The sequence below is a fragment of the Macaca fascicularis genome, chromosome 11 (assembly GCF_037993035.2).
Source record: "Macaca fascicularis isolate 582-1 chromosome 11, T2T-MFA8v1.1".
In the NCBI taxonomy this organism is placed as follows: Eukaryota; Metazoa; Chordata; class Mammalia; order Primates; family Cercopithecidae; genus Macaca; species Macaca fascicularis.
In genome coordinates this window covers 21,284,319-21,297,393 of record NC_088385.1, presented here as the reverse complement: position 1 = coordinate 21,297,393, position 13,075 = coordinate 21,284,319, and the positions used below count along the sequence as shown (strand labels likewise).

Genomic DNA, 13,075 nt, shown 5'->3' with positions numbered 1-13,075 from the left:
TCCCCGTAATCCCCACATGTGGAGGGAGGGACCTGGTGGGAGGGGATCGGATCATGGGGGCAGTTTTCCCCCATGCTCTTCTCATGATAGTGAGTGAGTTCTCACAAGATTTGACGATTTTATTAGTGTTTAGCAGTTCCCCCTTCTCCCCCTTTTTTTCCTGCTGCCTTGTGAAGAAGGCCCTTGCTTCCGCTTCACCTTCCGCCATGAATGTAAGTTTCCTGAGGCCTCCCTAGCCATGTGGAACTGTGAGCCAATTAAACCTCTTTCCTTTATTAATTACCCAGTCCGGGTGTTTCTTTATAGCAGTGTGAAAATGGACAAATACATTTGGGGATTTTGTTAAAATGTTCTAATTGAGTATGGCGGGGTGTGGCCTGAGATTCTGCATTTCTACCAAGTTCCTAGGTGATGTCATTGCTGTGGGTCTGTGGTTCACACTTCAAGTAGCAAGGCTCTTAGGGATAAAATTACTCAAGGTGGTGTTATACGAGGTGGTGTCTTTCAGACAAGGGTGCATAAGAAACATCTGAGCATCTTTTTGCAATCAACCTTTGAGCCCCTCCTCCACCTCCAGGGAAGTCTGATTTAGTACACCTGGTTGGGGGTAGGTTGCATCTACTCTTCCCATCCCCCTATGTAATTTTCATGTTCATCAAAGTTGGAGAACCAATGATAAAATAAATCCTGAAGAATTTTTATTTGCCCTGAAAATTTCTCCCAGAACTCCTAGGACATTACATACAAAGTGACCATGAGAATGATACTCAACAATGATATTGATAAAGTTATGGAAACTGGAGTTTACTCTCATCAAGGGCACAACTCTATTTAGCTCATTTTAGCATGCATTTCCCATCTAAAGTTGTGACATTTCTTGAGAAAAGTAGGTATTCAATAAGCCTTGGAACCTGATTAAAAATGCAACTTAATCTTCTAAAAATGACACTTGTTTTAATGATCTCTATTTTTCTTGAAGAATTATTTTGACAGTATAATGCCCTCTGAAATCTTACAGCTATTAGAGGTTGTTTGTTGGTAGACAGAGGAGAAAAATAACTTCTTTGTCTTGCGACATCTGCAACTTTGGATAAGTCTATAGTTATTTCTGCTGAATTATTTTATTAACTAAAAGATTCAGCCTTGGTTACATTCTATAATTATAAATAGAAATGAGATGAAATTTTAAAATTCTACTGGGATCAGTAATTTATTCAATTTCTAGATAAAAGGTGATTCATGTAACATCAAATATCTCAGCTTGGATTATGTAGCATTATTCTATTTCAGCATTTTAGGACAGGAAAGCATTAGGTCACTTACGTGAGAAAAAGTAGGGTAAAATGCAAGGAATAACAATCTCATGGTACCAAGGATAAATGACTGTTGTAGTAACTAGAGATTTAGAAAGTATTTAGAGTAGGACACGTGGCATGGAAGTAGTAGCCCTGTTATCAGAATCAAATTAATTGGCTAGTATGACTTGTAATGCAGTCATTGTAAGGTATTAAGTGGCAAGTGAATTTGGAGGTGTTTTTATACTTAGCATCTAAAATCTCAAGTGTTGACTGGGGTATTGAGACTGCTGGTGGGACTTCAGGAAGTGAGGATCCATGGCATGACAGTTCTCTTGTGATGACAGGTTTAAATTGTAGCTATGCTTGAATTAAAAAAAGAAAAAAATGACTACATGGTCTAGATCCCCTCTCCAGTTCTATGATTTCATCCCTTGTTTATGCACATGTATCTGCTATAATTCACACCAATTAATTTAATAAAATTCTAAGTGGCAATGGTTATATGTAAAAAAAATTATAAGATATCTTAGATATTTTTGTTTCTTTAGTTTGGCATTATTGTAATTAAGTGCAACTTCTACCTCAGATGTTTTAGTGATAATTTGGGTGATCTATTGACATTATTTTCATTGAAAATGTGCATAAGTATAATTATATTTTCATATTGATTTCTTGCCTTTTATAAAGGAAAAGAAATGCTGATATATGTCCAACATTTACATGTGTGACCAACATTGACTGTTGATACTTTATCTACTCAAAAGTCTTTTAGAAATTAAATTAAGGTTTACAATGTGTTTAGAATTTCCAGAATTCCTTTCAGCACTTGAAAATGTGTATTTTGTGTTAATAAGTAACAATTGTATTCTTTTAAAAATGAGTAGGCTTTATATTACAAAATGAGAAAAATAACAGTAAGTTATTAATGAAACTAACTCTAAAAGACACCTAAAAGAAAATCACAGTTAACATTTGGATTGTGAAGGTCCTAATTAATACCTAAAAGCATATTATGCTTTGTATAAATTCTGTCGGCTTATCATTTTTGAAAATAATTCTTTTTAAAGAAGAAGAATGTGTACAGTTCTTTGGATTTTCAAACTTGTAGTTTGAAACGAAAGCTGGAGAAAGTTTTGTAGCCTACTACCAGTCAATGTACGAAATAAATAATGTGAGCCAATGCACTTTCTAATCTATACTGACCTTGGTCTTTTCCTGTGGATAGACATCTATAAATGATCATTTGCATATCCAAGCCTTCTTGCAGCCAAATGTTGTCCATCACTTGAATAATCTGCAGAACAAGCATATCCTGACGAAGATCATCTCCAGCCTGTTAAAAACAAAATAATAGACCCTGGGTTTTTCCTTGAATTCCATTAAAAGCAGTCAAATATAGTACATGTCACTTTTTTCCTTGGATACATTTCTATCCTGACATAGAGTGGTTTTAATGGTTTTATTAGCACTAAAAGTACCTCGTGTTTCTGATAAAAAATGTTTTTAAATGAGAACTTCCCTTTAGATAATTACAGAAGCTTCAACCATCAAATTAGAGGTGCTGCTTGGAATGCTGTTCCTTGATAATAATTTTCAATTTATTATCCACGTGCGATGTCTCAGATTCAAAGTCTGGCAAAGACAGGCTGGATGAATGTTTATTCAAATTTCAAACTTAGCGTGAAACATTATTTGCTGTGTCATAAATTTATGCACCGATATGCAGTTAGAATACCAAGAGCTTCTTGATTAGGAGTATAAATAGCATCCATATGATTGATTAGACTTTAAATCAGTGATTTCTCAAATTATTTTAAAGATAGTTAAAAGGTTTTCAGAGAAAATAATTTCCGATAATAATAAGAAATGATAAAGTGGTGATAGTCATGTATTGGTTAAGGAGATTGCATATGTTCAAAGGGGAAGGATAGTTATATCCTTTTAAACAAGTAAGAATTTTGGTTTTGAAAACACTTTCTAAATTATACACAGAAAATCCTGCCAAGATAAGATTTTGTGTTTTCTTTTTTCCCCTTCATCAAAAGTACAGTGTTGTGGGACCACTAACTCTTGAGGTGACAGGACAAAGCAAAAGTACGGACACACTACTCATTATCCTCCAAAATAGACAGTGAAAATTCACCAAAAATTCACTCTGAGACCTTGTTGCATGGCTTGGCTGAATAATTGGCCAAATAAACTGGAAGACTGGCATATTCTTACTTTTTGCCTTTATCTCCCTCTCTGTTCCCTCTTTCCTACGTGCTTATAAACCTGTTACTACCTTTTCTCTCTTTTTCCAATGGGATTAATGATGAAGACTGAAATGACCCATATTTACTTTTTTATTTAAAAAGAAAAAATAACTCAAACTACTAAAATCAACAAGTGCTAGCAGGCAAGAATTTAATGGTAAATTAACTTATGTCATTTCAGTTCCCGTTAATTTTGATCCCAATTTAGTATCTAGACCAACATAAAACTTTCTTCCTGGGGCTCACCACACATTCAACTTTCTGTGCCACTTAAAAGCAATCATATCACTTCATTTATTAAAATATATTCTCTTGGGTTTTGCACTGAAGGCTCCCTGGCTATGAGCCAGTAATGTTTGATTTATTGCCAATTGAAGTTTGGCACATACTACATATAATCCCGTAAAAAGGCAGACTCTAAAATAACTGAAAAACCTATGTGTTGTTGCTGGAGGAAAATAGCTACAACAATTTCTTTTTGTGAGTAATAAATCGATAGTTCTGTCTATGGAATCAATTCATGTTTTAAGAGCACTAGCATACCTTAAAAATAAGGCTGATGTTTTTGCCCATTGGATTAGCATTGATGAAAGTAATCTTCAATGGCAAAGCATTAGATGTAAAATATGAACATGCCTATAGGGAAAGAAAAATGGAAAACTAGTGAGCAAAATAAATCAACCCCCAACCCCCAAAAAACAAACCTTTTCCCCAAAATCATATCCCCTTGCAGACTTTGTTGTATGAACAAATGTAACACATATGAATAATTGTTATACTTTGGAACACAGAAACATACATATTTTTAAAAATTTAGTCTATCAACTGGAGCCTTTACTTTGAAACCAAGAAGCTAGCTTTTTGACAGATTACAAATCTTCAACTACGTTTTTTCTTCAATAACAGTAGTGATATGTTTGAGGTTTAAATGAACTAAGCAGTGTATGAATATTGGCTTATGCTAGCTGGTCAGTAAACAGAAGTTAAAATTTTATTTTAAAAACTTTATTTCCTTTCCATTATGTCTACCTTGCAGAATACTTTAAGGAAAAATAGAGAGTTAAGAAAGACTTGGGTTCAAATCTAAGCTTTATAACTCATTTGCTCTAAAGTGGAGGTAGTAACCCCTCCCTCATACATCTTTGTGATAGATACATGAACTAATGGATATAAAATACCTTTTACAGGACCTGACACTAATCAGTTACTTTGAAAAATCCGTACATTTTTCTTTATCTTTTAGCTAATGAACATTTTCTTGTTTTTATATAACAGTACAACATAGATTTTGTCTTCTCATTTCCTGTAATTACACATTCCGTTTGCATTTTTGGCTTTATGATGTTGACTATTTTTCACTCTACTTTCCTTGTTGCTTGTTTTCCTTTTATTTTTTTTACAACTGAGCATTGAAAAGCTGTATGTCTTTAGACTATTAGAGAGTTCATGATGACATTGAAGACTTAACTCAATATAAAGAAAGGAAAAAGACTTGATGCTTTCGATTTATCAACTTAGTAAAATATGACACCAATGCATGTTGAAAGATCAGCTTGAACAATGTTATCGGCAAGAAGTCTGAAATTAGTAGAAGCTGAGAGAAAATAGCTATTTCCTAACTGACCTATTGACACAGATCTAACCCAATATCTTAACTAAACACAAACCCTTGCTTACTGAATCATAAGCAAGAGTTTAAGAGATTGAAAATAGGTATTTCCTATTTTCAATTTGAAAATTCAAATTGATTCAGTAAACAAGGGTTTGTTTAGTTAGAAATTGGGTTAGATTTGTGTTGATAGGTCAGTTAAGAAGTAGATATTTTATAGATAAATACAGATGTTTTATCTATAAATAAAAATAGATGTTTTATATTTTTATGGGTGAGGATGCTTGTTAAGCAATAAAATTCTGTTGCAAAAGTCAGTTAATTAGGGATCACGTGACCATATATCATGGTATTGAATTAGCAAATTCTCTATTAGGCAAGAAATGAGTATAGATCAGTGGTTTTTAAATTCTGCTCATGGAATTTGCAGGGATCTCTTTGAGTTATCCCAAGTCCAGGGAGGCTAAAGGCAAGGCTTAGCCTATCTTTGTAACTATCACCTGGAGATATTCTGCTTTTATTGTTTCACATCTTGGTTTTCACATGCAGTAAATATTTGAGTAATTGTCAAAAACATGTATTCAACAACTAGTATGCACATTATATGCTAAAAAAGAAACACTATATCTATCCTCACAAAGCCTATTAAATTTGGTTTTATATATATGTATATATATATACACACGCACATCAACCCTAACAGCTTTCACACAATCATTGCATTTATATATATACGTATATACATGCATATATGTACATATATAAATGCACACACATTAAGTTGAAAATAATTCACAAGGCAGTTTATCACTATTGAATGAAGTCACATTTTAAGAAAAAATTTTTCCGAGGTTAACTAGATCTTGAAGATTGTGAGGGACATAGATTAGCAAATAGGCAGAAACAAGGATTTTCTAGATAGAAAAAGGCAAATGATAAGATATTAGATTAGAGTGATAGTTACAAAGTAGATTGGAATGCCCATAGACGTAAGAATTAGTCAGAGTCTTAGAGGAGGATTTTATGTAGATGGTATAATAAGATAGAAAAGCTAGAAGAAAGGAAGATATGATCTCTGTCCTTGAGAAGCACACATCAATGACAGAGATCTAAAAATTAGTTGAAAAAGAAACCAGTAAGTAAATGAAATATCTGGTCCTTGTTTTCCCTAAGTAGTGGGGAAGAATTGCATTCAGTTCTTCCCACTCTCCCACTTGGTCCATCCTTTAGTGATTTAAAAGAAAATAGGGAATGGCTCATTGTGATTAATGGTTTGTGGGTAGGGGTGGAAGGCAAAGGTTGAGAGTTTGTCTTATAAAGACAGTTTAGCTCAGACCTGAGCCCCTTGCTCATTGCCTTTGAAAGCCACGCTTTAAGAAACGAATTGAGCCAGACCTTAGTGCTTCTCCCCAGTATAATTGACTGACGGTGACAGAAGCTGATTAAAGGCTTTCCCCTGCTCACTCCATTCATAGGGCTCCTTTCCAATGTGAACTCTCTGGTGCACAATCACTTGTGAGCTATAATGGCTCACACAATCATATAATAGCTTTCACACTGTCATTGCATTTATAAGATTTCTCCCCACAATGGGTTCGCTGATGTACCACAAGACTGGCTTATAACTGAATATCTTCCCCTACTCATTATGTTTGTAGGGTTTCTCAACAGTGTGAATTCTCTGGTGTATAATGAGGCATGAGTTTTGACTACAGATTTCTATGCTTATCATATTCATAGGGCTTTTGGCATGTGTGAACTCTCTGACACAGAATAAGACATTTACTCAGACCAAATGCCTTGTCACACTGCATTCAAAAGGTATGAATTTTCTCATAGTCAACAAATTAAGAGCTCTGATAGATGGTTTCTCCAAACTGCTTCCATTTAAATAAGTTTTTATATGACCCTCTGATGTCAAATAAGACATTTACTTTGAATGAAGGCCTTGCCATATTCATCATGCTTATAAGGATTCTCCCCAGTGTGGATTCTCCAGTAGTTGATAAGGTTTCTGTTGAAACAGAGAGATTTTCCATACTCATTTCAACTGTAAGGTTTCTCACTTCTTTGTTCAATGGGACTGGAGGATAGATTAAAATGTTTCCCAAGATGCTGTCACCTGACCATGTCTGTCCTGTTCATTGTTGTACCCATAGGTGCCCAACCCTGTGCCAGGCATAGCTAGTCAGAGTAAATGGAACCAGAGGGTGGCTCTACTTGGGACAGTTTCTGCAGGAAAAGTACTGCTAACCGTAGGGTGCTGTAGGGAAGGAGTGTGGTCCCACCTGCATTACTAGGGGTGGTGACTCCTGGGCAGCTGACCCCTGGCCCAGTCGGTGCACCTGCACATGCCAAACTTATATGTAACTTTAAGTGAAAAAAAACCCAAAAAAAACAAAAAAAACTCTTCTTCTTTAAAACAACAAGCCAATAAAGCAAAAACAAAAGCAAACAAACAAATAAACAAACAAACAAAAAAACCCACGAGGACTCAGTGATCCCTGTTGTTCTTTCTACATTAAGGTACAGTATCCTTGAAATGCTGAGTTCCTACATATGCTCAGCATTAGTCAAGAATGCCGCTGATGATGAAAAAGTTGGGCAATTTTTTGAAAATTAGTAACGATTTGGATTTCAGCCCAGACAGACATATCTCAGTTTAAGGAATTTGAAGCTTTATTTTGTTATGTTTCAAAATATATTTATTAAATGTATCAAAAAATTTGCAACGAGTCTTACTTGTGGCAAAGTGATAAAGATGATGGTATCAAGTTTTTAGCAAAACATTTTACATTCACGGTAATAATGGTCTAATTTTTCACCTAATTATTGGGCTTGTTTTCTTGACTGTCTTATGACTTCGGTTAAGTAACATTTATTGTCCATGCATGGTAGCTTAACCTCTTCACTTTTAAATCGAACATATTCATAATTTTCTCTGTTAGTGTTTTTGTACTCTTGGGCTTTTGAGAAGGAAGATAATAAAGCTTATCAGGAACAAGGGAGAAAGAATGATTCTAAGTCAGAGAAGGGTGACTGAAGAGGTACCATATGACAGAGGATTAGGAAGAGAAGGTTTAGGAAGTTGTGAGTCTGACAATGCCAAGATGGGCTTTCCAGGCGTGAGTAAAATCACAAACTATATGACATACTGACATATTAGAATCAATGAATTTTAAATTGAATCAAAATAGAAATGTTGTAGTTAATGATTAATGTTCGTGTACTAGGTATGGTTATGCACATAGTCTAAATAAACCACGAAATTATACCCAGCCTGCATGGGGTCACCAAAGCAATCATTTTTAATGAGTCAAGAAATTAACCCAGTGATATGTTCCTCTATGCTCCTCTATTTTTTTTCACTGAATTGATGGATAATTTGTTTCCAAATAAACAAACCATGTGATAAGGCCAATGTGGTCCCAACTAGTCATAGTGTATCGAAGGGAAAACACAATGTAAATGGATTCAATTACTTTTTCCTTAAAATAACTGCAATGTCAGCTTATGAATTCTTTTTGCCATTTCAAACATATACAGTGAACTAAACTATACGAAACAGAAATATTCAATTGATCTGAGGAATAAGTTGACTTACATCATGATCAATCCCTTTTATACACAGGGCAGGGTTCAGAGGAAGATGACAAGTATTTACATCTTGAAAGAACTCTTCTAGTCTGCCAATTTCTTTCTTCAGTACCTCCTGTGAAAAATCATTAGAAAAAGGATTTAAGAAAATGTAAAGAACTTGACTTTTCCTTCAGGTTATAATTTTCTTCTATTGATTAAATGAATTCCTGAATTCAGGGTTGCACACTTGGATGACTTTGGGGTCAGGCAGGTGATGTATTCAGGCATGAGAAGACAGTGGGCTAAAGACAATAGGGCATGTTGGAGAAATGGGAAACTAAATCATACATGCCCTTTCTAAAGGACCTCAAATTCAACTGAAAATAAAAAACAGTCAAAGCACTGTACTGTTTAAACAAAACATAAAGGGCTGGACTTGACCTGCGTAGCCAACCCTGCTTTATGTAATTATTAACATGATCCTTTTCTGATAATTTCCTGAAATCTGAGTTTGTGACTCTCAAAATTACACTTAATAGTAATAGTGCATTTTACAAAAAAAATTACATACAATAGTAACAACAATGACAAAAATCAATTGTGTAATAATTGTCAGAAATAATAATATGCAGGAACAAATAGTTTACTGGACGTCAATGGGTATATTTCTGATATTTCCTCCCTCCTACACTCCACTATACTCATGGCAGGTCAGATATCACAAAAAACACCTTTAAATTGTGCATCCTATGACGAAAGAGATAGGAAATAATAACAGTTCATCACAAAACAAACAAAGCTTCTTTTAGTCCACTTTCACATATACACAATGGAGTACTATCCAACCATAAAAAAGAATGAGATCCTGTCATTTGCAACAACATGGTTGGAACTGGAGGTCATTATGTTATGTGACATACGCCAGACACAAGAAGACAAATATCACATGTCCTCACTTAGCTGTGACAGTTTAAATTTAAAACAATTGAACTCATGGAGACAGAGAGTAGGAGGATGGTTACTAGAGGCTGAGAAGGGTCGTCAGTGCAGCAGGAGGCAGGGGGAATAGTTAATGGATACAAAAAAGTAGTTAGAAAGAGTAAATTAGAAAGACTTACTATTTGCTAGCATGAGGTAACTATGGTAGAATTTTTTTTTTTTTTGCTCATTTTAAAATTGAAAATTAAAAAAGAAACTTTTTGAGCCCAATGCAGAAGACAAGGATATCATATTAATAATGTTCACTCAGCTCTCAAGAGTTTCTTAGCTTTTACTCCTGGCTTATTGGCAAATAATAGAATCCACAGCTCCCAGAATCCAGAAGAGCAAAGTGGAAAGACAAAAATTCATTACAGCCCTCTGTGTGTGGTTGTTCTCCTTTGCCTCATCTATACTTGGGTTTACCAGGTGGATATCATGGAGAGGACTCTATGCTCCCTTCATTTAAGTAAAATCTCTTCCCAGTTCATATAGTTATGCTTAATTAGCGCTTTTTAAAGTAGAAAAATAGCTATTAGTAACTTAAATCGTGAGAAATTATTATTTCTTAAATTGTGAGAAATTATAAATGCCTCTCCCACCTCTTCCTTTTCCTCTTCCTGTTTTCCTATGTAAAGAGATGTTATCACAAAAGCAGCCAGTCAAGGCAAGATAAGTATATTTACCTGAGTGAATAATGTCAGTATCACTCTGGTACTTGAAGCAAATGATCAAAAAAAGTGCCAGCATTATTTAACTATAATGTACATGTGAAGGATTTTAAAAACATGTGAAGGATTTTAAAACGTAAGAGATAAAGACCAAACCTTCACACAAACTTCTGTAAATTTTAAATCAATTTATTTAACTTGCCATCAACTTTTTGTCTACCATTAGAAAATAATTAAAGAACTTATAGTAACATTTAAAAAATCATAGAACTTTTTTTTTTTTGCATTGCTTATCCTGTTATATGCCTTAAGGCTCCACTGTGTACTGGAGTTTATATACCTCCCATTTAAGAATAAATTCCAAACTTTTGCTTTTTTATTTTCCATTTTCTCCCAGGAAGGTGAAGTAGCATAGTTTCTGGCACTTCTACTAAACGAAGAGACTTCCAGCAAGAAAAATCCTGGGCTGAGAAAGAATTCTGGGACACTTTGCCTACTACTATTTTTATATCATTTTGTTGAAAATTCTTGTTGATTTTAGATTATAAGTGGAGAGAAACTGAGTTCCTTTGAGGACAAAACTCATGTTTTGGTCATCTTTCTATCCTTAACCCCTAGTCTAAAGTAGGTAGTTAATTATTATTGAATAATATTCTCAATACAATGAATGAATGTCCGCTCTCTCCCTGCATCTAGAATGTTGAACTTGAGAGAAACTACTTAATGGTGTATATCAGTATAGGGAACTAGTGATGCAGATAATTAAAAAGAGCAAATATTCTTCCAAGAAAAATAATAGCCAGGTCCATTATTATAAACACTGAGAAGGAGGCACATATTTTGACTAGTATCCATAGATCTTAGTATAAAAAGTATTACTGTTCTTAAGGCCATTGATTTATTTCATTTAATTCATCTTATTTGTTGCATAAAAAATGTTCTTTGCTGATCAACAACAACAAAAGTGCCCTAAAACATCTCCTCATGTATTTCTCCATGAGTCTGAATTGTGCCGCCATATTGACGTGATGACTTTATCAGGCTTGTTTAGTCAAACTGCCTATAAAGTTGGTCTTTTCTTTTCAGGTTCTGTTTGTGTGTCCCATGGCTATTTAGGTCAAAAAACCATGTCCTGATGATTGACATTATCATTAACTTAAGAACAGTAGGTGGGGGAAAAAAAACTTGACTAAAGTAATTGATTTAAGTATCTTACATCTAAGTGTAGTCAAGGAATTTGCTTTGTAAACAATGAAATTAAAACTTAATTTAAACCAAAGTTAAAAAAATTACTACCTCAAGATTAATATCTCAGAAAAACTTGACTAAAGTAATTGATTTAAGTGCCTTATATCTAAGTGTAGTCAATGAATTTGCTTTGTAAACAATGAAATTAAAACTTAATGTAAACCAAAGTTAAAAGAATTACTACCTGAAGATTAATATTTCAACAAACCTGTCTTTGATGGTCATTGGCAGACTTGACTTTTTCCCCAATATCTCCCAGAATTTTGATAAGTTTCTGCTCCTTGGAAAACTCATCACTCAAGGCTTTACCTGCACAGAATTGGAGAGCAGCTAGTAGCTTCTGATACCAGCTTTTAAAATAAGCTTCATTTTCTGCATCCTTTAGCAGCCTGAAGGAAAGAGAGAGAAAAAAATTCTTGTATCTAAAGCTGATTTTTTTAACCACCTCCAGCTGGAACAATAAGTGCATTTCAAACTAATCTGTATTTGGTGGCTTTGGGCAGTTTAACAGCCTAGAATGGAGAAAATGTTGTTTATTCATTGACAGTCATCAAGTTCCAACTGATAGTTAATGAGATGCCAAGAGTGAAGAATCAATAAGAGATCTGCTTTTCTTCATTTCAATTCACAACACATCTTTTCTCCTTTCAGTCCTCTTAATTCTAGTGTGTACTAGATCAGTTTAAAAATACTTAAAAAAAAAAAAAACGAGTACTTTTTTAAAGTATTTTTAAACTGATCTAGTACATAAATATAACTCTATGACTATCCAACTGCTACATACATGATAAAAAGAATCGTCATTTTGCACAGACAAAATCAATAATTTTTTACCAAAATAATTAAAGAAATAATATATTTTAGGGTTGGAGTTATAGGGATTGTCAGAATTGTTTAGTTAATTTGTACATATAATACTCTTATTCTTTATTCTATTGAAATGAACTTGTTCTCTTATGAGCAATGTATTTGCTTCTCGCTGGTTCAAGGAGGAAAAACTCAGTTTGATTCCTTGCTCAAAATAAAAATGAGCAGGGGATAGTTATATCCTAAAACCGAGCAGGGAAGAGTGACCACATCCTAAAAAACATAAAAGCTGAGAAAACTCAGTGTATTCAGTTGTGATTATTTTCCTTGGAGAATATACCTTATTCAAACCCTGCATCCCTGCCAAGATTACATGTTCTCCTGGTGAGATGTGGTTCAAGATCCATGGCTTTTTACTTGACGTGTAAAGAGTTTGTTTTTGTACACTGCAGAATTGAAATCATAGAGTGCTGGAGATGAACATGAGAGGTCAATTATTCTATTCCTGTATTTTCGGGCACAGAAACGACAAGGGAAATTAACATGCCCCTTAATTTTAAACAACTATGGAAAAGGTTGAACTATGAAGTTTTGGTTGGAAGGTTACTCAGTTCTGTGTCAGTGACTTTC

General features: G+C 34.2%; 1 protein-coding gene across 6 annotated transcripts in view; it reads right to left on the bottom strand.

The window, feature by feature from the left end:
* Positions 1-13,075, bottom strand: part of PIK3C2G (phosphatidylinositol-4-phosphate 3-kinase catalytic subunit type 2 gamma) — a 422,558-nt gene that overhangs the window by 155,388 nt on the left and 254,095 nt on the right. For all 6 annotated transcript variants that reach the window (XM_005570265.5, XM_074005892.1, XM_005570267.5 and 3 more), the window contains 4 exons: positions 11,847-12,027; positions 8,767-8,874; positions 4,097-4,189; positions 2,502-2,631 (listed from right to left, as the gene is read on the bottom strand). In XM_005570265.5, coding sequence (XP_005570322.3) covers positions 2,502-2,631; positions 4,097-4,189; positions 8,767-8,874; positions 11,847-12,027 — 512 coding nt within the window. The remainder of the gene's footprint in view (positions 1-2,501; positions 2,632-4,096; positions 4,190-8,766; positions 8,875-11,846; positions 12,028-13,075) is intronic.